This window comes from Dunckerocampus dactyliophorus, chromosome 12 (genome assembly GCF_027744805.1).
Source record: "Dunckerocampus dactyliophorus isolate RoL2022-P2 chromosome 12, RoL_Ddac_1.1, whole genome shotgun sequence".
NCBI classification, from domain to species: Eukaryota; Metazoa; Chordata; class Actinopteri; order Syngnathiformes; family Syngnathidae; genus Dunckerocampus; species Dunckerocampus dactyliophorus.
The window spans coordinates 3,470,128-3,497,632 of record NC_072830.1 but is presented as its reverse complement, the minus strand read 5'-3'; the positions used below and the strand labels follow the sequence as shown (position 1 = coordinate 3,497,632).

Genomic DNA, 27,505 nt, shown 5'->3' with positions numbered 1-27,505 from the left:
TGGCACCAAAGTGACCCTTCACCCTTAGCCATCTTTAATCGGGTACCAGAAAAAAGCAGCAATGATCAAAATCAACAGGTTTCTTGCCTTTAAACAAGACCAGCAGTCCCAGTTTTATTTTTTTAAAGTACTGTTGTTATAGTCAACCATAGGATAATTCGGCCCTCTTATAAGCTACCATGTTTTGAGGGTCAGTGGCGGCCATGCTTGATGTACCACAAAGTCAACTCCAGTAGGACATCAAATATGGCCGCCAAATGGACCGACCCGACCAAAATCAAGTGTTGGGGGGTGTCAAAGTTGATTAAAGATGTCCTCCTCGGTGATAAAGATAGACTGTAAACACCCAGCAGAGCTTGATAGTGGGGGCGGGGGGTGTCAGTGTGGCTCCATTGAGGTCTGACCAAAACACTATTCCTCTTTCTTTTGATCTCCGCACCAAAGCTATGATAATGATGATGGAACCTTCTCGAATCAAGTGGAGAGAGGTGTGGGAGGGGTGTGTTTATATATATATTTCACCATTTCACGTTAAGCACATCCACAGATGTCAATTGTGTGCTGCTAAAGTGACAATGATCTCCAAAATAACAACAAAAAGCCGACATATTGCAAGGTTTCATCTTCACGAGGCTTTGCTAACAGTGCTGACATACCTCAATGTAGCCCCCCAGCGCTGGCACCACGACAGCCAGCAGGACAGTTGAGATCACCGGGAAGGAGACCATCTTCCACAATCCACGCCTGGAAACAACTTAGATCCTTCGCAGCCGAGTCCCGGACACACTACGGTGCCAAAAAAAAAGTCCCGAGAAATCTGTGCCTAACGTCTGCTCTATCTGTTCTAGCGCTATCTCGTTCGGTGTCACCGGAACCGCAGACGGAATGTTGGAGTACACTGAGCAGGAGTCTCTCCAGTGTGGAAATGCGTGCGGATTGTTAGGAAGGCTACTCCCCCCCAGTGGTGCCTCCTCCCTCCTCTGGAGCCGTGCACGGTGGGCTGCTCGCGCTGCGCCCCCTGGTGGCAGACCACAGCGCCTGCAGGTTCGTTTTATCTCGGAACTTATTACAGTACTGTATTCTTATTTTATATCTGCAGGGGTGTCCAAAGTGCGACCTCAGTGTCATTCATGGTCCATGGTTTGTTTGTTTGTTGCCCCCCGGCGCATTGTAGCTATGTACATTAGAATAAAATGTACAATGTAGAATAAAATTGGAAACATAAATAAAAAACGAGCTGAGCTTTTGATACAAATAATTAATAATAGCGCAACGTTGCATCTTTAAATAAATATATAGAACGTTTCTTAACCCTTTTATAAAAATAAAAATATAACGATATCAAAATTGTTCTGCAAAAGCATGTCTAAGACCCCTTATATGACAGGAGTGTACTCATGTCCTTAAAGTATGTCAAAGATCCTCTATATGACAGTAGTGTTTCTTGGTATTGACCTGGTAAAGTAGTAACAGATTTTCTGTATGACGGAAGTGTTCTTCTGGAAGGACCTACTGCAAAAAGCACGTCAAAGAGCCCTGATATAACAGGATTATTCCTCTGTATGGACCTACTGCAAAAAGTACATCAAAGATAGCTCCTACGACAGGAGTGTTCTTCTGTCTTTAAAGTATGCAAAAAGCACGCCAAAGATATTTTAAACGACAGGAGTGTTTGGCCGTTCTAAAAGTACGTCAAAGATCCTCTAAATGACAGGAGTGTTCTTCTGTACCTAAAGTATGTCAAAGATCCTCTGTATGACAGGAGTGTTTTTCTGTCTGTAAGGATGTCAGAGATCCTTTATATGACAGGAAAGTTCTTCCATCCTTAAGGTGCGTGCAAGATCCTTTATATGACAGGAGTGTTCTAACATCTGTGAGGACCTACAGCAAAAAGTGCATCACAGATCCTCTATGTGACAGGAGTGTTCTAACATCATCTGTAAGGACCTACAGCAAAAAGTACGTTGACGATCCTCTATGTGACAGGGGTGTTGTGCTGTCTTGAAAGACTTACTGCCCCCAAAAAAAAGCTAATCAGAGATTGTCTACGTCAGGGGTCACCAACATTTTTCCTTGTGAGAGCTACTTTTACAAAATGAAAATGGCCAAGAGCTACTCATTTTTGTAACATTTATTTTCTGAGCTTATTTTAAACCCAAACAAAGCGAATATGCTTGTTTTACCAGAACATTAACAAAATGCTGGTATCCACAACTCACATTTTGTATTTCAGAATGCATTTCTTTCTACTGTTCTTTCATTATTAACTGAAAACCTGAATGAAAAGCAGGCTTGCGGGCACCTCATGTGGTCGTGGGGGGCTACCTGGTGCTCGCGGGCACCACGTTGGTGACCCCTTGTCTACGTGATAGGAGCGCTCGGCTGTTTTCAGGATGTGCACTGCAGGAATTGCTTCATTTTTGCTGGATTAAAAGCGAACAAATTTATATTTTTACACATCTCTCAATCTTTAGGTTTGGATGAAATCATCCCCGCTGTGGAATATTGTTAATACTCTCCAGTGGCATGTTGAAAAGGGCTGTCATTTAAATGGGATCTTTGCTCCCGGCAGGTTATTAACTTTTAAAACATCATCCGGTTGTATGAGTGAGGATAAACAGAATTTGCATAGCAATTGCTCCCGAGGTGCCTCAGTGAAAACACAGCAGGGAAAAGAAACATGACACTTTCTACAGTATGTAGTCTCCTGCCAAAAATGCTGGACAAGTCCTGGTAGAAACACTCCCTTGTACTTTACACACACTGCGTCCATTTAGAAATGGTATCACTAATCAGAGTATGGCCTGTCAGTATCAGGAAGTTTTATGTTTTCAATCCAATATGTGCTTGTGCTCACGGAGGTTTTTTTTCTTTCATCGGTCACATTTGCATCTCTGCAGGAGAATGTGTTCTTCTGCCTCCAGTTATTGAACATCAAGCTCAAGCTTTTGGGGGTAAATTGCTATTGCAGTGTCATGTGGGAGTTTGCCATTTAAACCAGACGGTTTTTGGGTTGTTTTTTTTTTACAATTTCACTACAATGCAGACTCATCAGTTGGGACACCAGCATGCCAGGGAAATTACTTTCCTGTTTCTTGTTTACTTGCAGTATTTGTTGCCTATGTTTATATTTTTTGTTTGTGGCGTACTCTAGCGGCCGCTGGAAGTAGCCACAATGATAGTCTGAAGGTTTATTTTGAAAGTATCCAACAGAAAACAAATCTTCGTTTTATTGTGAAAGTTTACGTTCGTACGACCTAACATAACCTTTCATCAATTTGGCATTTGAGACTACTTATGTCAATGAAAACCCCAATTGTACTCTACGTTGATGTGGTTTGCTATAAATTACTTGAGGCAAAACAAACTACGTTGGTTTTGTATTTTTTCCCCACCGGAAATGGCGTCTATCAAAACTTACAAAAGGAACAGTTTTCCATTGCACGTACTTTCATTAACAAGACAGACAAATGTGTTGTTTGTTTTTGAGAAATATCGATCAAATGTACTCTCGTTGTATGCAAATACAATGACAATAAAATCTTAAATCTCGATCCATAATGGACACACTAACGTTAGGCTAGGCTAATCCAAAACAACAGTTCTACCGCAAACAACTACGTGATTGGATCACATGGAATAAAATTCAAAATTTTGATTGGACAACGTCCGTGTGTCGTTTCTGATTGGCTACAGTTTGAAGCGCGTATATCCGATTGTTTTCATAATGATGATTTAAATGCAAAGCAAGTCCTTAAAAATGAGTTATGCTAACATAATTTCATTATCTCTTATGCGATGGTCCAGAGTTTAAGCATTTATTTTAAACCCCACTTGTTGGTTACGCTTGTCGCTGGGTAAATGGCCACCAATCAAAAGGCAAAACACCGTCCGTTGTTGGGCAGATTATGGTAATATATGCAATACATCCATCGCTGCAGCTACCATTCTGAGGTAAGAACAGCTTGAAGTTTTTCCACAAAATGCCTCAATACCGATGATTTGCTGATGCTAGGGGTGTCGCATTCATTTTAAGGACGCTCCCTGATGCTATAAGTCAAACGTCCGTCTGCTTTTACGAGCGTCGGCGCCGGCCGAGAAGCTACTTCGTCCATGTCTCCTAGCCTTGGTAGTCCCACCCAAAATGGAGCCCGTCTTCCTTGTTCCCTGCTCGCCTTGAAGGGCTGGACTCAACTAGCGTGGGGGGGACGGGTGGGTCGACTGAAATAAGTACCCAGCTTTCCGTTGAATACAGCGTTTTGCCAAAAATATCAGAAATGCAGTCGATGACTTGTTGCCTTTTGTGGCTAGGTCGGCCTTACGGTGTCACTATAAGGCCGGAATGCTAACGTTGTGGTTCACTGAACGCCCGCGTTTCTACTCCGTTCATTTTTGTGGTATGGTCCGGTTGGGACCGACAACCTGCAGGGTTAAAATGGGGGGTAAACTGATTATCGATTAGGCTATTTTGCTCGTTAAATCAATTCATTCGGTGGCAATTCGTCCACGGTAACTAATGTATCCACGTCTGTGTGCATTTGGGCTCAGTTTCCCCGTCGGCCTCACCGGCAAACATTAGCCGCCTTCCGAGCGCTTTACCCCCGCTGAGAAGTGGCTAGTGACCGCTCTGTGCACGGTGGAGCATGCAGCTACTGCTTGCATATGTTGAGAACCTGTTTATAGCTCCATAAATACCACGTGGTGTTGACCGACATGTTTGAAATAAGTGCTTTTTTGTTTCAATGGACTGTATTCGGCAACAAATCATATCATCGATCAATTTTCTTCATTATTGCTTGTCCACATTAGGGTCACGGGTAAGCTGGAGCCTATCCCAGTTGACATCGGGCGAGAGGCGGGTACACCCTACCTGGTCACTAGCCAATCGCAAGGCGCGTATAGACAAACAAGGAAGGCCAAAATGCTAAGCACGCGCCCACCATGTAAATTCAGTTTCATTTCTTATATTCTAAATCTCCCAGATGTCATTTATTTGCTGTAAACCAGGGTTGTCCAAGATTTTCCACCGAGGGCTGCATACAAAAAACCGGAAGGATGCTGAAGCTACTTTGATACATTTTGTGCGTTAAAGATGCTAAAACCAATCCGATGTATGTAAGTCAATATATGCTAAGATTAGCTAGTCTTCCGTGTCATAGATGACAAAGCAAACTAGTGTCATATCCAACAAAGAAAAAAGGTAGCGCCAAATTCACTTCTGGCGGGCCAACCTCTATCATGACTTCTCTAGCTACTATTTGTCCCTCGATAGACCCACTGACCGAGGTTCCCCCGGGTTTCCTTGCCTCTGTCGCCAAATGCACCCTCATGTGGGGTTTGTTTTCTTTCATGTAGGAGGGCGGTTGTGAAGCGGATGAAACAGACTTTGCTTTACACAATTACAGAAATATTAGCAAGTGAGATGTAGCGCAGCTCTACAGTCACATAGTAAACATGTTAAATGAAAACATCAATAAAAGCTGAGCACAATTCAATTTGTAAAGGCAACATGAAATGACATCCGTGTCCAGCAGGTGTCCCTGAGTGTCTCAGGTGGGCTGAGGTTGCAGGACGTGTTGCCATGGAAGCCAAGCCAGAGCAGGCCGCTGTGTGGAGTCAGTCTGCCAACGCGGAATCAGCCGAGGCGACACAGGTGGAAGCATGCAACGCTACTGAATTAACCGCACGCACTCAGCAGAGCTCTGTTCTCTCCATACTATGCCCAAAATGTGCAGTGCACCCACTAAGGACCTAGGACATGTCGTGTGTTGCAGGTGCATTTTGAAAGTGGCACAGTGGCCCAGATAGTCTACAGCGGAGACAGTGGAGGCCAGGCCGAGGGTGGTCAGCAGCAGGTGGTCTACACAGCAGACGGCAGCTCGTACACCTCAGTGGAGTCTGCTGAGCACACGCTTGTCTACATCCACCCTGCAGATGGCACGCAGGTCAGGATGGGCTCTTATCATCTAATCCAGGGGTGTCCAAACTTTTTCCAGCAAGGGCTGAAAAATACTACATACTGAAAAATGAGAGAATGCAAGGGCCACTTTGATATTTTGAAACACAACAGTAGATATGCTAAAAAGTTATATATATTTTAAGAAAAAGCTGCATCTCAGCTATGTTATGTAGGTGAAAAAGCATATTATTGGTATGAACTTTTTTTTTTTTTTTCCATTTCTGTTTTTTGCATTTTGGAAATATTTCCAACTTCTCGTAAATTTTCTTGTCATAATTATGACTTTATTACCATATTTTGACTTTATTCCTCTAATATTATTATGACTTTTTCCCCAACCAAAATTTCCAAAAATGACAACTTTAACTGCTACTAAAATGACATCATTTTTCTTCATAATAAGACTTCAGTATGGACTTTTCTCATTGGAATTTTTTGTCTTGACATTTTGACTGTATTCTCCTAAAATTACAGCTGTTTTAAAAAAATAATATTTCTGCTGTTCCAAGTATTTCTTCTCATAATTCTGATTTTATAACCACAATATCTTGACTTTATTCTCATAAAATTAAAGCTTTTTCTTTTCAATTTCTGCTGTTGTTGTTGTTGTTGTTGGTTTTTATTTTATTTTCCAACAATTTCTTGTAATTATGACTGTATTCCCATAATATTTGGACTTTATTCCTGGTATATTCAGACTTTTTCCCCAACCTAATTTTCCAAAAATGACAACTTTAACGACTAAAATGACATTATTTTTCCTTGTAATATTAAGACTTTCTTCTTCTTTTTTTTTCTTGTCAGAATATGACTTTTTTCTTTTAATAATTTGACTTTCTCATAAAATTACAGCTTTTTTTCTATTCCTGTTGTTTTTTTCTTCTCATGATGATGACTTTATTCCCAGAATATTTTGACTTTATTCCCAAAATATAATTTTTTTTCAACCTGATTTTTCAAAAATGGCAACTTTATTTGTTGTTTTGTTTGTTTCTTGTAATATTACGACTTGTAAACAATGGCATAATTTTTCTTTAATATTTCAACTTCATGCTACTAAAACAATGTTATTTTTCCTCATATTACGATGTTATTCTCATAACATAAATTAGTACTTTTTCTCGTTAGATTACAACTTTTTTCTCTTAATATTTTGACTGGCTGCACTTTGGACACCCCTGAATCTCTTCACCTATTCGGATAAAACAGAGCGTTTTAACATGGAAATGACTTTCCTTGCAGGCCGTGTTTGCAGACCAGCCTCAAGTGGCGTACATTCAGCAAGATGGCACCACTCAGCAAGTGCGTTTGTCACACGACTTCATATGCCTGCTACTTCACCGCAACCACAAACCAAACTTTTGTTTGTTTACAGGTGGCGGTTTTGCTGCCGAGCGGGCAAAACATGAACGCCGCCAGCCTGCACGTGCTCAGTAACGTGGCAGAGGCTCCACAGGCCGCACTGGAGCCAGCGTCCCAAGTGAGGGCTCAAGTTTAGACACGCGAAAGGCGATGATTTCCTCAGCACGCCTCTCTCATTTTAACAATTGAGTGTCTAGACGCGCATGTTTATAAGTTTTGAGTGATGAGAGTGAGGTTCATGTCTTTTTGTAGGACTACAAACAGCATTTGAGTGTCCCTAAAAATGTAAATGACGCCACGGTTGAGCGCTAAAGCTTTATATGTCTCACACAGGAGCACCTGTCCGTATCGAACTCGCTGTCTGACATGGCAGACCCCCCATCCAGCCCACTGGGGGCCATCGACACCACGGATGACACGGATGAAGAAGACGACGAAGACTCGGAGATGGACGACTGGGAGCCTCGTCAGCCGTTCAACCCTCACAACCTCTGTGCGTAACCGTGTTTGAAAAGATGTCGTTTCATAAAAGCCTGCAGTTGATGTCTCATTGGTGGTCTGACATCCAGGGTGCGAGGAGTGCAACAATGCCAACCCCTCAGAGTGTCTGGACCACGGCCCCCTGCACCCCGTCCCCAACAGGCCGGTGATGTCCCGGGCCCGGGCCAGCCTTCCCCTAGTCCTCTACATCGATCGCTTCCTGGGAGGGGTCTTCTGCAAGAGACGCATCCCCAAGCGCACCCAGTTTGGCCCCGTGGAGGGGCCCCTGGTTCCTGAGAGCGAGTTGCAGGACAACTACATTCATCTGAAAGTAAGCCACTCATCTGAAAAGTTGGAATCATTAGTGTAGGAGACAGGCTGTAAGTTTGGTGGAGAGGACGGTATCTAGTCTGCACGGATGTAGAGGGGCGTGGTCACAGGTGGGTGTGTACAGACACACAGAGCACCCATTCCCACCATCTCAGCGGCAAAAGGTAAAAGGAGGCCACAGTAATTATAATTACACACTTTCATTTTTGTATATTATCTGAAGAATTGAATTGAACGACCATGTTGAAGGTGAAACGGACAAATGGATCTTAAGTTTATGTTGTCTCAGCTTAGCGTGCTGGATGCGGAGAAAGATGGAGAGAAATCCGAGGACGCTTGGTTGGACCTCTCCGACGAGGACAGCTGCAACTGGATGATGTTTGTCAGGCCTGCCGAGAACCATCTGGAGCAGAACCTGGTGGCGTATCAGTACGGCGCTGAGATCTTCTACACCTCCATCAAGAACATCGAACCCAAACAAGAACTGAAGGTTGCCTAATAATAAGTTGTGGAAGCGGTGAGGATGGTTTGTGATGATGGTACCTTCCGCAGGTGTGGTATGCAGCATCTTATGCTGACTTTGTCAACCGGAAGATCCACAGTGTTACGGAGGAAGAGAGGAAAGGTGAGCCGGTCATGGTTATAAAGCTGGACTTGTCAAGTAGATATACCTCACTCGTGCACACGTTTTAGTGAGAATCCAAACGTAAGACGGCAAAAAAGCATTACAAAAACATGTATCTATTAAAGCTGTCTCTGCACTCAACACATGGCTCGCTACTATTCCTCCAAACCCTCATTGGTGACAATGATGTTCACCTCCAATTTCTACCACCGGTACATGTATGCTTTACATTTGCCTGTAGTATCACGTACAATAATCCCTCATTTATTGCAGTTATTGGTTCCAGACCCGACTGTGATAACTGAATTTCTGCAAAGTAGCATTCCTTATTTATAAATGGAATATTTTTGTAGTTAGAGCATAGAAAACCTGTTTACGTTGAACATTATTAGAGCCCTCTAGACATTTAATAACACCCTTGTAGTCTCCACTATTATTACCAATATAGTAGACATAATAAGAGAAAATAAGACATAAATAAGACTTGTGCTCGTGTGTGTTGCTGCAAATGTGTTCTGGTGCGAGAAGAACTGAATGGAAGGTGGACAGGAAGTGACGTCGGGGTTCAGAGTTGCGTTTCAGCTCGGCGTGGGTTACGGCCACAACAATAGCCCATGTTAGGGATTATTGTGCCTGTTGTGAGATCATTCAAGCCTTGAATAAAAGTTTGATGCTTGTGTGTCTCTCCGAACATTGCAGCAGCATCACTGACACCTAGTGACCAATGTAGAATACTACACATCATCACAATGTCTTTGTATGCGTCTTCTGAATGCCTTGTATTTGTATTTTACTTCATTTAGCTGTTTTTGTTTGCTTAAATAGCCTATAACTACTCAAAATATGCATATTTTCAATCACAAAATTGCATGATTTATTAATATATTTTAAACAAAAAATGTGATAGAATAAAGCCGCTCAATTTGAAGCACGAAGTGACAAGGGATTACTGTATTATCACGTATTTGTAAATTATTGCTGACTTGTGGTGACTGAGATGTTTTTTATTTTCGGGGGGAATGGAAATGTTAAAAAATGAATTGATTTATTTATATATACTGTAGATTGACCGCTGTGAATGCAGAATTGTAAATGTGCAGGCACCCACTGTACCAGTCACCCCCGCTAGGCTGTTAGTCATGCTAATTTATGATCTTATTAAATGTCTTCTCCTCTCACGCTGGGCTTTCTTCAGTTCTGCGGGAGCAGGAGAAGAACTGGCCTTGTTACGAGTGCAGCCGGCGCTTTGTGAGCTCTGAACAACTTCAGCAGCATCTCAACCTACACGACAACATGATCCACTCCGTTAGCAGGTGCCTTTCTCCTTCACAGCCCGTCTTCTATGCCCCTGAGCACACACAAAACATCTGCGCCACTTCTGTCTCCTCTCCAGGTCTAGAGGTCGCGGCCGAGGGAGAGGCAGGAGGCGATTCGGGACGGGAAGGAGACCAGGACGTCCACCTAAATTCATACGTTTGGATACACCAGTAGAAGATGATATGGACAAGACGACAGTAAGCAGCATCTGGTTCGCCGCCTGCAAAATTGCATTATGAGCTGAAAAGATGTGTGACTTATTCCAGGAGATGCTGGAGCTGGCAGAGGCACAGCCGCTGGAGGAGCCTGCAGAGGCGGCTCAGAACGGCGTGGAGGTGATTGTGTCGGAGCCCGACACCGAGGTGGAGGGACAAATGATGTCGGACTCCGGTGAGCCTTCCACTGCCCAGCCCTCCGGCGTGGACCTGACTGTCCCGACGAAGGAGGACCCTGCACAGAGCCAATCGGAACAATCGGAAGCTCAAGTCTCATCTCAGGACATGCGGCGCGTGAAAAGGATACGGGTGAGATTCTGCATGGAGCCACAAGATGTGTTTTAGTGTTGGTTTTCTTTCAGTGTTGTGTCTCTCTTTCTCAATGCCTGCCTCTTTCACAGACGGATGTGCAGGTAGGCAGGACCTGGGCACTGAATGTCGGACAAGATTACTTGTGGGCGCCCCTCCCTCCTGCACACTCTGATACTCCCGCATGACAAACTACATTTTGTCTTTGTTTTGTCAGAATGTGGCGCTGCAGCATCATTTCATCCGGAAGAGCTTCCGTCCCTTCAAGTGCAAACACTGCGACAAGGCCTTCCGCGACAAGGACAAGCTGGACCAGCACCTGCGGGTCCATGGCCGCGACACCTTCGTCTTCCCCTGCCACCTGTGCAGTAAGACCTTCATGACCGACACGGCGCTGGACGACCACCTGCTTGTGCACACGGCGAGCCGCGCATACTCGTGTCTCTTGTGCGCCGAGACCTTCGAGAGGCTGGACTTACTCAGAGACCACATCGAGGTGCACGGTGTGGACGGGACCTTCACCTGCCCGTCCTGCAAGAAGACCTTTGCAGACTTTATCCAGGTTGGCACCGAATGCCTCATACATATTTTTATGCGTCGTGTCCACATAGAAGGTGGCCCATTCAAGTCAACGGTCATCGACTCAAAATGTAAAAATTGAAGTGGTCAATGAAGAGATGCCAGCTTGCTTCTCCGAGCAAGTGCTCCCCAAGTGCTCGCTGAATGGCACCCTTTTGGTGACGGCTGAGTTTCTGTGCTAGGAAAGGACTGTCATGTGCTCTTCATCCATTTGGGCGTTTTGCATTGTCGTCCAGGTCAAGAAGCACATCCGCTGTTTCCACTCAGCGAAGATCTTCCAGTGCCCAAACTGTGAAAAAGCCTTCTGTCGGCCGGACAAGCTGCGGCTACACATGCTGCGCCACTCCGATCGTAGGGACTTCCTCTGCTCGACGTGCGGCAAACAGTTCAAGGTGAGGTCATGTCGGATGTTTGCTGCTCCGGTTAGCGTCTGTGTTACATTTTGTTTTTTCTGTGCCGCGCAGAGGAAAGATAAGCTGCGGGAGCACATGCAGCGTATGCACAATCCCGAGCGGGAGGCCAAGAAGGCCGAGCGCATCCTCCGCTCCAAAAACCTCAAATTGAAGGCCCCCACCACTGACTTTGAGAGCTTTATGTTCAAGTGCAGGCTGTGCATGATGGGATTCCGACGCCGGGGAATGCTGGTGAGCTAAGAAAGATTTGACACAAGATCATGCGAGAGCCAGCGTTTTACTCCTACTCATTCTTGTCGTCGCAGGTCAATCATTTGTCTAAGCGTCACCCTGAAATGCGTGTGGACGACGTCCCTGAGCTGACGCTGCCCATCATCAAGCCCAACAGGGACTACTTCTGCCAGTATTGTGACAAGGTAACGTTTACCATTTGTTGTACTTAGGGAGGACATTCTGCGTCTGCATGAAGTGTTGGATTCATTCAACAAGAAGAAAACACGGACCTCTTGCTTCTGGCACCTGCAGGTATATAAGAGCGCCAGCAAGAGGAAGTCACACATACTGAAGAACCACCCGGGCGCAGAGTTGCCCCCCAGCATCCGCAAGCTGCGTCCGGCTGCTCCTGGCGAGCCTGACCCGATGCTGACCACGCATACGCAGCTGGCCGGCACCATCGCCTACGCACCCGTCTGCTGTCCGCACTGCGCCAAACAGTACAGCAGCAAGGTGAGTGTGAGGATGCAAAGACTGTGTTCTTTCTCCGCCTCCTGTTTCACTTTCTCTATTTCTTAATTAATCGCAGCCTCTGCCGTTTTGCCGCAAAGTTCATTAAGCCGCCATTGCTTCAACTAACAATAATTAGGGCTGTCAAAAATAGCGCGTTAACGGCGATAACTAATTTATCATTAATTCCATTGAAATCTTTAACGTAATGAACAACATGCGCATCATGTCAAGCCACACCTCTTTGTTATGACGGCAGACTGAAGCATAGTGTCGGGTCCCCATACAGTCATGCACAGTCTGACGCTGTTTTATAACTCTTTTATAACACCATATACTGTATGTATCTCCAACTCACATACGTATCTCCTCCTCGGAACAACACTTCATTATTGCTACTCGTCCACCGCGAGATGCATTCACGGACACTCCAAAAATCACAATGATATCTTTTATTTTGCGTGTATGTGTGGTCTAAATAATCAGAAAGACAAAGAAACACAATAAGTGGATATTCTTATCTATTCTTAACGTAACTCTTGATGCTGAAGTACAATTTGATGCATTTAAGTATGGACGTTAATCCCAGAAAATAGATCTACACTATGCAACTATGTGTGAAATATGCCCATTTTTACTGTACGATATTTTATGAACAAAAAGATAAATGACAGGATACATTTATTTTTATATATATATATATATATATATATATACACACACACACACACTTGTATGTATTAACAGCTCCAAATGAACAAAAAATGTAATTCAAGCTAAAAGATAGCACACATCTGAAAATGTATTTGCCTAATTTGAGCACAGCATTTTTTAACGGCGTTATTACCAGCGTTCAAAGACACTAATTAGTAGACACTAGTAATTTTAAATGAATTCACATGTTTTGAGTGTAAGTATATTTTCTGGGGTTTCCGAGCATCAAATTGTACTTCCGCATTAAGAGTTACGTTAAGAATCGATCATGTTTTTGTTCATAAAATACAGCAAAAATGGGCAGACTTCACACATAGTTGCAAATGGTGATTAATCATGACCAATTCATTTGAAAACTGTGATTCATCTGATTAAAATGTATAATTATTTGGCAGCCCTAGTACTGGAGACTGGAAATAGGCCACAAAAACACAGAAATTGAAGTAAAGTAGCAGAATAGACCGTGTCCTTTAATTCGTGAGGCGTGTTACTTCTATCTCAGACTAAGATGGTGCAGCACATCAGGAAGAAGCACCCAGAGTTCGCTCAGCTCGTCAACACCATCCAAGCTCCTCTGGCCACGGCAGTCATCAGCAGCACTCCCGCCGTCATCAGCGCAGATGGCACAGCCGCCGAGGCTGTGGTGGTAAGACACAATAATGTACACGCAGGAGGATTTTAAACATGGCAGCTGGTCTTAGTTGTGTGTGTGTGTGTGTGCGTGTGTGCGGGACTTCATGACTTCTTTCCGTCCACAGACCACCGACTTGTTGACGCAGGCCATGACGGAGCTCTCCCAGACGCTCACAACAGACTACAGAACGGCACAGGGAGACTACCAGAGGATCCAGTACATCCCTGTGTCCCAGGCAGGAGGCAGCCTGTCCCAGCCGCAGCACATTCAGCTCCAGGTGGTCCAGGTGGCGCCGGTATGTTCTCCAACTGCTTTAAAATAAAAAAAAAAAAGTTAAAAAGTAACGTGGTGACCATGTGTGTGTGTGTGTGTGCGTGTTTGTCAGGCTTCTTCCCCTCATTCCCAGCAGCCGGCTGTGGATGTTGGCCCGCTGCATGACCCGCATGGCTACAGCCAGCACTCCATCCAGGTCCAGCACATCCAAGTCACAGAGCCCTCAGCATCTGGACAAGGTGTCACCCAGGTAGAAGCAGACTAATTTTATACTTTTTTTTTTTTTTTTTTCTTAAAAGTCAGGATAAGCGGCATAGAAGATGGATGGATGGATTTGTGCTTGAGCATCTCTGACTTCTCCTCCAGGTCAATGCCCAACCTCTGAGCCCCAACTCCCAACAGACCAATCAAGAGCTGAGCCCTGCCCAGTTGACTCCCGTCACCCTGGCTCAGAACCACAGCCTCCAGAGCAGCAGCAATAGCAGCAGCACTACCCAGCAGCAGCAGCAGCAGGGCGCGGTGCAGCACGCCTACATACCTGGCAACTGGAACTACAGAAGCTACCGTGAGTCCGGCGCACACAGCCGCGCTACAGTTTGACAGTTTATCACGCAAATAACAACGTCAAGCTCTCGCTGGTGCAGCTTCGGAGATCCAAATGATGGCCCTGCCTCACGCGCAGTACGTCATCGCTGAGGCCGCCACACCGGTGAGTGGAGCCAACAGCAGCCAGGTGAAAACGGTGAGTTCAAGGTCGTGAGGGGGTAGACTGCGTACATCAGGGGTGACCGAACCTTTTACACAGAGGTAAACATGCTAAAAATCAATCCAGTGTGGGTCAAAATATGCTAAGGAAAGATGGGCGACAAAGAGACTCTGTTGACATTGTTTCTTATTGTTCTTTACTATTCTTATTACTGTTCTAGCAACTAAAAGTGAGGTGTCCAAACTTTTTCCAATGAGGGCCACACAGTGAAAAATGAAAGGATGCAACTTTGCCACTTTGATATTTTGTAAAGCAACGCATGTACGTAGAAAAAAACTGCATCTCAGCTTTGTCATATACTGTCGGTAAAAAAGCCTACTATTACTATCAACTTCACTCTTTGCTCATTTTTCCCATTTTTGCTGCTGTTTTTTAAAAATTCTGTTTTCTTCTTAAATAAACTTAGTAAATTTCCTTCCCGTATTATTAGGACTTTCTGATAATATCATGACTCCCAAATAAATAATTTTCTTTTTTCAATATTTTAATTCTCTGCTACTGAACTGACATTTTTGAGTTTATTCTTGTAAAATTGCAAGTTTTTTCCCCCACTTCCTTTTTTTTTTAACTATTTAAACTTATCGTAATTCTGACTTTATTCCTATAATATTTTGACTTTATTTTCAGAACATTGTAACTTTTTCTGCAACGTAATTTTCCAAAAGGTACGACTTAATTTGTTGTTTCTTTTTCATAATATTACAACTTTTTTTTTTTTAAATCCTCTGTCTTTGACATCTCAACTTTATGCTACTGAAATGACATTATTTTTCCTCATTACAACGTTATTCTGGTAAAATTATGACTTTTTCTCACTTTTTTCCCTCAGTATTTTGACTTTATTCTTGTAAAATTACCGCATATTTTTTATTTTTGCTGAGAAGCTGGAACACATGAAAATGATCAAAGAGCAAATACTGTAAGATGCACAGGGAGTCTGCAATTTTGGTTTTAAAAGTACCATTTTGGGGTGTTGTGGGCCAGGTTTCGTTTAATTTCATTTGTACAATTTGCCGCAGGCCAATTAAAAAAAAAGAGTTGCGGACTGCAAACGGGCCCCCAAGCCTCACTTGGACACCCCTGGTGGACATCCTGTGCTGCGTGTTTCCACTCATTGTGTGGTTAACTAAAATGTTCTACACCAGGGGTCCCAAACACAATCTCCGATGGAGGTAGAGTCTGGTTAAGGCCACAAAAAAAGGGTTTCAAGTGTTTAAAAAAAAAAAAAAAAAAAACACGGAACCAAACTTCTCAGTCTTTATAACAGTTCAGAACATCGACTTCTCTTGCCCTCCCCTCGCTACCAGAGCGCTGCCAGCACTTCCTCTTAGACAGCGTCGCTGGTAGAGCTTCTGATTGCCCAGCATGCCTTGTGGCACTTGTTTTGTTCTGTGATTGTAGTCCGTGTGCTGTCTAGTTACCCCTCTGTTCATTTCACTGTGTGACAAGCTCACTTAGTGATATTCAGTGCCCAGTTAAAGAGCCTCTTTCTTAAAGCAAGCTAAAGTGCGTTTCATACTAAACTTCAATGTCAAGTAGGACGCCCACGGGCCGCGAGTGTTCTACACACTTCTAATGTCTGATCTCGGTCACGCAGACGCACTACGTGATCTCTGAAGGTCAGACCGAGCTGGACGCAAAGCCGTCGGGTCCTCCGACCTCTGGTCAGAACCACGGTGAACATCTGGAGCAGCCGAGCGGCCAGCAAGCCACCACGCAGTACATCATCACCACCACCACCAACGGGAGCGGCGCCAGCGAGGTCCACATCACCAAACCCTGAACATTTGGACTGCTCCTGTTGCACGCCGACCTCGGCTGTTTTTTTTTTTAAGCAAGTGGACATTAAAAAAACTAACAAAAAAAAACTGCCGAGGACAAAGTGAAGGCCAGCACAGTTTTATGTGTTAAGTGTTAGAAAGTTGTTGTAACACACCACGCTGCTAGAAACTCAACGAGTGACAAATAATAGAAGTTATTATTAAAGAACATATCCAAACTGACCTCACGGAGGGGGGCGGAGCCTCATGGACGTCTTGCTGAGTCATCATTTTGGACATCTTGCACATACTTGAGCAGTAATTTTTTTTTTTTTTGTGCACCATAGGAAATGAAAACAGCAGTCGTCATGTTTTCTTGCTGCATTTGCTTGACTTTTTAGGATTGATTTTCCCCCTTTATGTTGTGTCCAAACCACAAGACGTACGTTTTTATAGTAAAATGTATCCGGGTATATTTTTTTTAAATGCACTTTTCATTGTTGTGGACATGCTGAAAAGAGACTTCTCAAAAGGTAGTACTATTTTGCATGTATTCATATATATTATATTAATATATCCCATTAAGAGCATTGAGAACATGCAGTAATATTGTATTATGTGTAATGTGAGCTCATCACAGTCGAGTGTTTGCATCTGAGTGATTGAGAGGGCAGGAAGCGGCTCGCTTGCGTCGTCGTCGGCATCCACCTTGCAGGGGCGGGGCGGGGCTCGGCTCCTCCGCCTTGAGTAGATAAATAAATCCCAGCGCTCGACCTGTTTAACGAGCTCCACAAGTCGCAGAACTCTCGGCATGTTGCTCTTTTTGTCTCAAAGCGTACCTGCTCGGTTCCCAATGCCTCAGCTGATGCTCGACAGGCCCAAAGGTCACGGGGGCCCGGGTCCCTGTGCGAGGGCGGCTCTGGACCGGGCCCTCCGGCGGCAGTGGGGGCAGGGGGAAGCTGCTGCTGAGATGAGGCCGGAGCCTCACAGGTGAGTTGTGTCACACGCCAGCATGACTATGAGTACTTACCTTTTCATGCTTCACGCTGCCATGAAATGTTTTTTTTACTATACAACTTGATATCATTATGACTTATGCTTGGAGGTGAGTTGTTTGTCATATTTTTATTCCAATAATTGGATAAATCTGGTAACGGAAATTATAGAAGCAAATGAATACCAATTTGTGTCATTAGAATTATTGTACATTCATTCATTCTCCTGTTCAGGGTCACAGGTGAGCTGGAGCCTATCCCAGCTGATTTTGCACGAGAAGTGGCGTACACCCTGGACGAGTAAGTCTATTATTAGATTACTGTTGCATTATTTACTGCAATTGAGTGCCTGATGAGTGTTCATTATAAGCACATTTACAGAATATAAAAAGGTCTATAGTGTTGTTAGGTTTACTGTACACTTGCAGTATTTATGCAGCCTTTATTTGAAAGTTGCTGTCATGGCAACAGCGGAGCCTCTTTCATACTAATATTGCTTCACTTTCAGTCTTTTTTTTATTTTTAATTTTTTTAGGATTTTTTTTAACACCCAAGACCAACGAGGGGCCACCTTGATATTTTTATCATTTCTATTTACTTCACAGAAAGGCAAAAAACAAAACATCCCTGCACATTTGTGCGTTTTCGGTCAATTTTTTTTTGTTTATGGGTGAAGTGTTCAGCATACATATACCACTGTTAGCCCACAATTTTTACATGTTTGTCTTTTATACTTCGCTGGTAATGCTTATTCCTCAATGCTGACATTTCACACTTTGTCTTGAACGCACCATACTTGACGCACACGTGAAATTTGTACAGTAATTATGCAGTTAATTGGTTCCAGACCCGACTGTGTCTGTTAATTACCTAAATACGGTTTTAAACATGATTAAAGCCCTCTAGACATGAAATAACACCCCTATAGTCATCTTTACAGTCCTATAACACAATAGAGAGGACATAATAAGAATGTAGCATTACTGACACCTGGTGACCAGTGTAGAATACTACATAGCACAACAGTACCAAATAGTCAGCAAACATTGAGCTCTATTGCTTTGGGCCTTTCTTAGCAATGAATGTTATTAGGTAGTCAACCCATGCTTACTGTAAATAAAAGTGTTTATGAAGCTACTTTTCAGTGCACCAACAGAATCACCTTTTTAATCTTCATGTTGTGTCCAGCTCAGACCTTCAGGGGGGGAGAAAGCTCCTCCCTGCCTCCTGCAAGAAAGCATGGTGCACCTTCCTCCCAGCGGCGGTGGTGTGGTCAGTGTGCCACCTGGAGGCGCCGCTGTCTGTGGTGGACGTTTGCTGGAGTCTGGCGCTGCTCTGCTCGCTGTGGGCTTCCCTGGGGGGCTGCATCTACCTGCTGCTGCGCTACCTGAGGTCACCACTCCCACTGGGGGGCGCCGCTCCTGGGTTACAAGAAGAGGTTGCCACCAAAAGCGAGAAGATGGTGTGTGACCGGTGAGGCTTTTTTGTTGTTTGTTGCTTTTGTCTCATACTGGATGTGATTAGACTGTGTACCTAACGCTGCGTCCAGTTCAAGAAGTCCAGACGTCCACGTAGCACTGGGCCTCAACCTGGCTGACTGCCTGCTACTGAGTGTGCTCCAGGAGCCCCTGCCAGATCCCAGTGGGCCCCGTGTGCTGGATCTCCTCTCCAGGCTCGAAGTGAGATGAAAAAAACCCACTTAACATTCAGAAGAGCCTCTGGCACTACACTACCTGCAGTTTGCACACAAGCGTGTAAAGTCTTTAGAGGTGATCAGACGCACATGTTCTAGCCTGGAGGCAGCACAGGAACATTTATATCTTCCATTCTATTCTTCAGTCACACTTGTGTGTTCATACAATACGGCCAACTCATTAAGCACACCTTCAAAATATGATCAAATCCTTATGATTGAATTCTTTTTTTTACGTGGGTTTAAAAAATTAAATATGTAAATACTTTTTTAAAAATCATTATTAAATTATGTTCATTAAGATTGAATTATTTTATGTGTCTGGCAGAAAGTAATCAACAATCCTATTATGACAGAGACTTTTTTTTCAGGGATAATTGCCTCTACTTCATGCAGGAGCAAATGTTATTAATATTATTATTTATTACTCCTCTACAGCAGGAGCATGTATGCCAGTTATAACAATATTCATTCACTGATTATTATTAATATCTTTGGCATTTATTTGTGAATGTCAGATTTTTAATCCATTACTTACTCATTTAAATGTAATTACATTAACAAATTACATTTGTTATTCATTCAAACTTTTTATTCATGTACTTGAACGTATTGCTTATGTCACCATTTATATTGACATTTCCTTTTTTATCTTTATTTTTGGTTTCCTTTCTGTACTCCCACTTGATTGTGTATTTTTATTCTTTTGATGTTTGTATTATTATTTTATTAATTCCAATTTAGTTTGACACCTTTTTGTTCATTTAAAACATGTCAAAAAATTCTATTAAAAATGAGGAATGATGTAAAAATGAAGAATAAATATTTGAGGGTGCGTTATACTAATGATGCTGTGCCGTCACTGGTCATGGCTGACTTTTCTTGAACTGTCATCATCACAGCTAACATCATCACTCATCCAAACTCATCCTCCCTGCAGGCCGTTTCAAACACCCTGAACCCTGCAGACCTGGTCTCGGACATCTCAGTCCAAAGCCAAGTACTGACCGACAAAGTGACGCTCATCTGCAATTACCTGCAGCAAAGGTAAGCTCCACCCCCTCCAGTGAAGAGTCTTCTTGGCTTCTCTTCCAACACATCCACTGGGTCCTCTTCCCCATGTAGGACCACCTCCCTGAGCAGGCTGGTCCAGGTCCAGGCTGAGTTTGAGGCCGGCGTGAAGGAGCTGCAAGAGGGGGTGGAGATCCGCTGGGCCCAGCTGGAGGATCTACACACGGGGGTCACGCTCACTAAAGAGGGAGGGAAAGACCACAGGGACTTGGCGTCGACCCTCAAGCACGCAGAGGTGAGTAAAAAAAAATAAGCAGCAAAACCGACCCACACAGTTTACAATACAAAGGAGCCATGCCAAACTTAAAACACATGATTTCATGATGCACTTGTTCATGATGTACTTCAATAAAGGCATCTTGATGGACACCTATTTTCCATAATGCCTCACTCCAGATTTTCCCATGCCGATACAAATGTCTTTCACGTCAGGTTTGCTTGAAAGTTGACATAGTTTTTCCATTTCTGTTTTAAAGTATAAATGTAACGCATTTTAGGGATTGTAGTTGATGGATTTGAATAAATAATTGGTCTTGAAACATGTTAACAATGCTTAATGTTGTTGTAGTTGTACATTTAACGTATTCAAAGTTTGACAAAAACACGGAACCAAAGCTGCACAATAGAGGCGGGCCATACTGTAATACAAATTTTAATCAAATCACCGATACCAATACTTATTTGGACATGTTTCAAGATCATTTTTTTGCTTTTAATCATGATGTCACCGGCCTAGCCTGGCCCTTTAAGAAGAAAGGCATTGTGGAAAGTCTGTGTGTTGTTCTGTTTTTTTTGGCTAGTGATGGAAATTTGGGCTCTTTTTAGACAGCGGTTCACTAAAGAGTCGGCTCTTTCGGCTCCCAAGTGGCTCCTCAGATTTTTTGGTCCTCTTAAATTAATTTATTACCAGATTATGTGTCTTGTGCAAAATGAATTACTAATGTAAATAATTCATGATGTCAAGTTATTATTTAAATTGTTTTATTTAAACCTCAATGAACAGCTACAAAAATATATTATAATATAATGTTATATTATAAAATACAAAAACATAGACCCATCTCAATAGACAAATTAGGTCAAATCTCTTCACGCAAATTTCTCACAAACGAATCGGCTCTAAGAGCGCCACAGTGGGTTTAACCCGCCCCTCCACCTGCTCAGTGTGGGCACAGAGATGCCACCGCACATCTTGTCGACATTCATTGTCAACTGCGAGTAGATGATCACTGGACAGGGGAAGAAAATAACAATGAATATAATCATAATAAAATACAGGACTGAGATTTTAGGCAAAGATTAAAAATATGAATTGGCCAATGGTGGCGTAAAATGAGATACCTATATTGGCATAAAATCCCATGGGTGCCGTGATGATGTGCTCTACACAGGTCAACCAGCTTGCTGTTTCAGTTGGCATGTCCGCGGTGTGGAATAATTTCCAAGTCTCGTCTTTGGATTGTAAATATGTGTAAAGGACGGCAGTCACTAAGCTCGGGCGCAGTGTTGCCAACTTTTCAGTAAGAAAAGTAGCTATTGGCTGTTTTAGAAGTCGCTAGATGACGTCATCATCTATATCATTTGCATACGATTTTGTAAAACACTGTAGGAAAAAAGCATAAAAAGTGAGTAAAAACACCTAAATTAAAATGGCTATTGAGAACTTTTTAAAATTAGCACAATTGAACAGCGAATAACAGATTTTGCTGTTTATTCTATGGCTCACATTAACATGACTCAGTGCGGTTCGTGCGTAGCACCCTCTTCTGGTCTATATATGTAATAGCAACTGGTTTATCAATTACTTACATTTATTCCAAGAATTGTAAAATAATCCACTTCACTTTCACTTTTGAGTCCACAAATACTAGAACACGTCTCCCCAACCACGCCAGAAAAAGTCGCTAGATTTGTCGCTAAAATACGTCGTCATGGGGGGTTGGGTTGGAATGTCGCCAGATCTAGCGACAAAATCGCCAGGTTGGCAACACTGCTCGGACGGCACTTTTTATTATCACGGAACGGGTTTGCTAGCTCCCTGGCTACTAGCTTAGCTTCGTCTCACCGTCAAGAGCATAGACATACACACCTACGTCCGTACGTAGGACGCTGCATCGAGCGCTGAGCCGTACGTCAACGTCGCCGACATATTGGATGTGTCAAGGCTGCGCTGTAAATGAGTACAAGTAAATGCACTTACTTTCATAAAGCGCCTTTCTACAAAGAAATTCAAGTTAACGCCTCTCGTTTATACATTCACACACGCACTAATATACTTTAGTAACTTCGGTAACTTCTTTTGGTTTAATGGCGGGTTGCAACCACCTGCCACCTGCTGTACCAGAGTATGCGACTTATTTTTATTTCAATTTAGATAATGAGAGAGAGGAAAATAAAACTACTAATAGTAATAATAATACTATAATGAAATATTCTAATAATAATCTATAATGTGTTATACAGTCCTGCGTCCTTGAAATACTCTATCACCGCCCTCTGTGTATCTCTTACCCCCTCACCAACTGTTGCTAAAATACCCTCATTACACGTTCTTCCTATATTTCTTGCAAGGTAGCAATATGTGTTCCACATTCTCTATATTTTTACACGCCATACATACTTTACCTTTTGCATTTACCTACAAAAATCACTCTTTTACTTAACCCGGTGTGATCAAACCGCATCCTAGTTAAAAAGGTTTCATCTTTTCTGTTTTCCTCATGTGCATTGATAGATTTTTGTACTCTGTAGTATTCCCTTCCGCTACTAACCCCGTCCCACATGCTTTGCCATTTCGCCATCATTTGTTTTTTTTGATAACTGCCTTTGCTTCACTACTGTAGACACTCTATTATATCGATATCTACTTCAGGTTTCGGAAATAACCAGATAGGAACATTACTTCTGGGTGTAGGAGTGTTAATATTTATATTATTTTGTTTGTATTTCTCTGATTTATTTTTAATTATCCATCCAAAACTATTACTTTTAGTTGAATTATACTCCCGACATTCCTGAATCACATCCTTGGCCAAAACAGCACGCCTCCGCCTTTCGCAATAAGGCGTTTGTCAGACGGCATCTAACAAAATAAGGGTTTTAGAAAAATAGCAGTGAAAGCGCTGGTTACGCGAGGGGTAGGTAACCTAACCGTTAAATAATGCAATTATTCCCTTTTACTATGAATTGTTTCAGCAAAATACAAATCAGTGGTGAAGAAACAATAAACAAATCTTGGCACTTTTGCCCCCAAAGCCCTCCTATGTGCAACAGCTTGCAGGCCAGTCCAGTCCAGTCCTTCCTACCTCCTGGTGTTCACAAACTACAGTTAAATCAAAATTTAAAAAAAAGTAGATATACAGAATGTATTGGTTATCGGTACCATATCGATCTTGAGAAGCACAAAGTTGTCGGTATCGGTTAGAAAAAAAGATATTGTGCATCACTAGTCTGTACAATACAGTTGAACAACACAACATGTGTCCTGTATGTGGTAGTGATGTCATGGATTATGTGTTTTGTACCTGCTTCGTTGACGTGTCATGGTGCCCTACTGTTGATGAGTAACGTCAATGTTTTATGTATCTGCAAAGACCTTATTTGCAGTCCTGAGCCACCACAGGAGCCAACTTAATGGCTGCCAGGAGCTCCTGAAAGACAGCACACATCTCCTCCAGGTAAAACTCTCCTCATTCACTGCAGGTCCGTCTTCCAGCTGACACGTGCGTCCTGTGTTGTTGCCCCTCCCCCGCAGGAGCTGACATGGAGTCACAGCCGTGCCCGCACCCGTCCTAGCAGCAGCCGCAGCACCAGCGAGTCTGTGTGGCCAGAAGTGCTGCTCCAGTCCAACATGGAGCAGGTAGGCTATGTAGACAAAGCCCACAGTGTTGCCCGTGGACTTAGACCCAAGCGTATCTCTTCCCTGGCAGTTTGACAAGACCCGGGAGAGCTTCCTGTCCCTGGAGCAGCAGACCTCCACCTTCCAGGCCCACCTGCAGGGGCTCGCTGCTGACAGGGCCTCCTCCAGCCCTTCCCTGGACGCCGACAGCCGACGCTCCAGCAATGTTTCCTCTGACCACTGGGAGTCCACCACCACCGCCGAGTCGGACGGCGAGTCGGACACTCGTCTGTCTTTGTGTGAGAGGTCAGCGTTGACGGTCACCTCCACTATTGGACGCTTACGGAAATCTTCTCGAAAGAAGAAGTGAGTCAATGCGCTTGTATTCTATGTACGTTTTTGTGACACAAGGGGGCGCCCTGCCACTAGTTATGACATCATTGAAACGCTGCTATTATTTATACTTGATTTAAATGTCCTTTGAATCATTAAGATGAATAGTACATACAGTACAGGGAAAATGCAATATTTTTCATGATGTTTATCTTTATGGGATAAGATGAGCCCTCTTCAAGTCCTTCAAGTCTCTTCCATATCTGTCATGATGGCCTGGGGGCTTCAAAGTCAAGAGGAGAGGGCTGCACATAGGGGGGCTAGTGCAGGTCAGCGCCGGAAGCGTTTTTGTTATTACAGAAAACGAGGCGGCCCTCTCGACCTCCTCTGCGAGACGTGAATGTCTTTGATCCCAAATTCAATCTCTGGACTTCTGCGGTGGCCAACAAGGAGCTAAAAAGTAAACACAGACGCCGTTGGACGGTGTTGGACAGCTTCACACCACAGCAGCGGTGCGGAGGTGCCTTGTTGTTGTTGTTGTTGTTGTTTTTCATCCTCTGGAGATTTGGGATGAAAGGAAGGTTAGCTGCAGCCTGCTAGCATTCATGGAAATGTCAGAACCACAATGAAGGAAATGGAAAGATGCAAATGTGGATATCTGTTGGAAATAGATGTTTTTGTTTTATTGTAGAACAAAACACACAAACATATTTTAGTTTTTTCATTTTTAACCAATTGCCTCTGTGTTTTGGACTGAAGAGCAGGTGTCTCATTTTTTCATATACAGCCAAAAAATGTGTTTGTGTTTTGGTTTGAAAAGCACATATTTCCATATTTTCTTCAGCTGTTTGTTTTAAACATTTAGCCCCCCAAAAATTGGAGTTTTGGATTGCAAAGCACATATTTCCAACTTTGTTTTAGTAATGTTTATATTTTTTATATTTTGGCAAAAAATGTTTGTGTTTTGGATTGAAAAGCAAGCATCTCCAAGTTTTCATGATTGATTATTTCTCTTTTTTTTTTTTGCTAAACAAACAAAGAAACAAAAAAAACAGTTTTGAATTGAAAACCATGCATGTTTTCTTTTTTTAATTATTATTATTATTTTACTATTTTGAATTTGTTTGTATCACGTAACACGAAAACACGTATCACGTATCACGTATCTCCACATGGAAGTTTTTCTTGGCTACAAGCTCCTAAAACGTGTTTGTGTTTTGGATTGAAAAGCACATATTTCCATATTTTCGTCAGCATTTTTTTTTACATTTCGCACCCCCAAAAATATTTGTGTTTTGGATTAAAAAGCAAGGATCTCAAAATTGTCCTATTTCTTGTGTTTTGAACAGAAAAGCATGTACAGTATCTCCAATTTATTTTTTATATTGTTTCATATTTTCTTCAGTTTTTTGTTTTTAATATTTGGCCCAAAAATGTTTGTGTTTGGTGTTCAAAAGCAAATATCTCAAATTTTTTTTCAGTTTTTTAAACTTTTTTACATATTGAAAAGCAGGTATCTCCAAAAGTATCTCCAATTTTTTATGATTGATTATTTTTCTTATTTTTTTTTTGTGCCAAATTAACAAAGAAACAAAAAAAAAATCAGTTTTGAATTAAAAATCATGCAGGTTTTCTTGTTTTTGTTATTATGAAGCGTGAATTAGTTTTTTGTACTGAAAAGCAGCACATATTTCCATATTTTCTTCAGCATTTTTTTCACATTTAACACCCCCAACAATGTTCGAGTTTTGGTTTGGATTAAAAAGCAAGTACAGTAGTACCTCGCATAACATAAACCTCCTTTTACATAAATTCCACTGAACATAAAGAATTTATGTAAAGTCTTTGCTTCGTATTACAGAAGAAATTCCATAGAACGTAAAGCGTCAAGTCAGTGCAAGTCTTTTTTTTTCCAATCAACTTTATTAATGCCTCAAGTCGGTGCAAGTTCAGACTAACACTTGGTGACGCCTTCTGACGCATCACGCTCTCATTGGCTGATTATCGGGGCACCGCCTACACTCTCATCTCATTGGCTGAGTTATACAGCGCTTACGTGAGTTTGTGTGAGAGACAGGCTTGTCCCTTCAACCTCCTTCCTCTTCATAGTCGCCCTGAAACTAACTTAAACAATTAAGTTAAGCTACAAATTATAAAGTTTTGCACACAGCATTATCGTGTAGTCGTGTGCGTTTGTCTGTGAGACCAGCTGACTCTTAGACTCTTTGAGTCCTCCTCCTCCTTCCTGCCTCCACTTGCGCTCCTGATCAAGACATCTCATGAACGGTAGGATTGTTTTTGTTTTTCAGTTTTATTCATTTACAGTAATCTTATTTATTACCTTATTTTATATTGGAATGTTACTCTACTATGTTTATGCTAATGTTTTCTTATATTTTCCCACCATATTTGGTGGACGTTGAATATTTTGAAGTACCAAAGGGGTGAGTTTGGGAAGATTTTGGAACGGATTAGGCTATTTACATGTATTTTACGCTTCCTATAACATAAAACCCTATAACATAAAGGTTCTCATAACGGATTATTTACGTTGTAGGGGCGTCTACTCTATCTCCAAATTTTCTTCATGTAATTTTCCTATTTCTTGCGTTTTGAACAGAAAAGCATGTTCAGTATCTCCAATTTATTTTTTATATTGTTTTTGTTTTTAATATTTGGCCCAAAAATGTTTGTGTTTGGTGTTCAAAAGCAAATATCTCCATTATTTTCAGCTTTTTAAAAATGTTTACATTTTGCCAAAAATGTTTGTGTTTTGGATTAAAAAGCAAGTATATCCAAATTTTCTTAATTTATTTTTCCTATTTTTAGGACCCCCCCCTGCAAAAAAAAGCATGTACGGTATCTCCAAATTATATCTCCAGTTTGTTATATATTTTTATATTTTCTTCAGTTTTTTTTTTTATATTTGGCCCAAAAATGTTTGTATTTGGTGTTCAAAAGCAAATATCTAAAAAAATTGTTCAGCTTTTTAATTTTTTTTTTTCATTTTGCCCAAAAATGTTTGTGTTTTGGATTCCAAATATTAATTATTTAAATTTTTTTTTTGCCAAAAAAGGTTGAATGAGTGTTATTTTTTGTAGTGAAAAGCACGTATC

At 42.3% G+C, this 27,505-nt stretch overlaps 3 protein-coding genes across 16 annotated transcripts in view; 2 read left to right on the top strand and 1 right to left on the bottom strand.

Moving 5' to 3' along the window:
• The window catches only part of aplp2 (amyloid beta (A4) precursor-like protein 2), a 62,391-nt gene extending 61,451 nt beyond the window's left edge, over window positions 1-940 (bottom strand). For all 8 annotated transcript variants that reach the window (XM_054794755.1, XM_054794756.1, XM_054794760.1 and 5 more), the window contains exon 1: window positions 657-940. In XM_054794755.1, coding sequence (XP_054650730.1) covers window positions 657-728 — 72 coding nt within the window. In that variant the 5' untranslated portion in view covers window positions 729-940. The remainder of the gene's footprint in view (window positions 1-656) is intronic.
• On the top strand, window positions 643-17,754 carry prdm10 (PR domain containing 10). Of its 7 annotated transcripts, none has more exons than XR_008573213.1 (24): window positions 643-1,044; window positions 5,535-5,653; window positions 5,775-5,945; window positions 7,202-7,261; window positions 7,335-7,439; window positions 7,655-7,814; window positions 7,891-8,132; window positions 8,421-8,621; window positions 8,684-8,756; window positions 9,952-10,069; window positions 10,150-10,270; window positions 10,340-10,597; window positions 10,815-11,159; window positions 11,413-11,568; window positions 11,641-11,820; window positions 11,895-12,005; window positions 12,115-12,315; window positions 13,529-13,672; window positions 13,785-13,955; window positions 14,046-14,183; window positions 14,300-14,498; window positions 14,578-14,675; window positions 16,297-17,449; window positions 17,689-17,754. XR_008573213.1 is itself a non-coding variant. In XM_054794753.1 (22 exons), exons 1-22 carry the CDS (start codon window positions 5,582-5,584, stop codon window positions 16,480-16,482), a joined length of 3,510 nt encoding a protein of 1,169 aa, XP_054650728.1. In that variant the 5' UTR covers window positions 4,232-5,581; the 3' UTR covers window positions 16,483-17,649. The 7 variants fall into 7 exon arrangements, 1 of the variants encoding a protein (XP_054650728.1); XR_008573210.1 differs by lacking the exon at window positions 643-1,044 and adding an exon at window positions 3,904-3,954 and having other exon boundaries at window positions 5,532-5,653; XR_008573211.1 differs by lacking the exon at window positions 643-1,044 and adding an exon at window positions 3,923-3,954.
• Window positions 17,313-25,762, top strand: si:ch211-151h10.2 (uncharacterized protein LOC567699 homolog). The gene is made up of 9 exons (XM_054794825.1): window positions 17,313-17,449; window positions 18,643-18,927; window positions 19,004-19,095; window positions 19,165-19,223; window positions 20,088-20,194; window positions 20,273-20,453; window positions 23,812-23,895; window positions 23,973-24,077; window positions 24,148-25,762. Exons 1-9 carry the CDS (start codon window positions 17,313-17,315, stop codon window positions 24,424-24,426), a joined length of 1,329 nt encoding a protein of 442 aa, XP_054650800.1. The 3' UTR covers window positions 24,427-25,762.
• The last annotated feature ends 1,743 nt before the right edge of the window (window positions 25,763-27,505 follow it).

What these genes read in the sequence shown, in the direction of transcription:
- prdm10 (XM_054794753.1), top strand. Translation starts at nt 5,582, where the DNA reads ATGGAAGCCAAGCCAGAGCAGGCCGCTGTGTGGAGTCAGTCTGCCAAC. An exon ending in ACCCTGCAGATGGCACGCAG is followed by an intron (nt 5,946 to 7,201) that starts GTCAGGATGGGC and finishes CTTTCCTTGCAG; the next exon opens with GCCGTGTTTGCAGACCAGCC. An exon ending in ACAACTACATTCATCTGAAA is followed by an intron (nt 8,133 to 8,420) that starts GTAAGCCACTCA and finishes ATGTTGTCTCAG; the next exon opens with CTTAGCGTGCTGGATGCGGA.
- si:ch211-151h10.2 (XM_054794825.1), top strand. Translation starts at nt 17,313, where the DNA reads ATGCCTCAGCTGATGCTCGACAGGCCCAAAGGTCACGGGGGCCCGGGT. An exon ending in ATGAGGCCGGAGCCTCACAG is followed by an intron (nt 17,450 to 18,642) that starts GTGAGTTGTGTC and finishes TGTTGTGTCCAG; the next exon opens with CTCAGACCTTCAGGGGGGGA. An exon ending in TCCAGTCCAACATGGAGCAG is followed by an intron (nt 24,078 to 24,147) that starts GTAGGCTATGTA and finishes CTTCCCTGGCAG; the next exon opens with TTTGACAAGACCCGGGAGAG.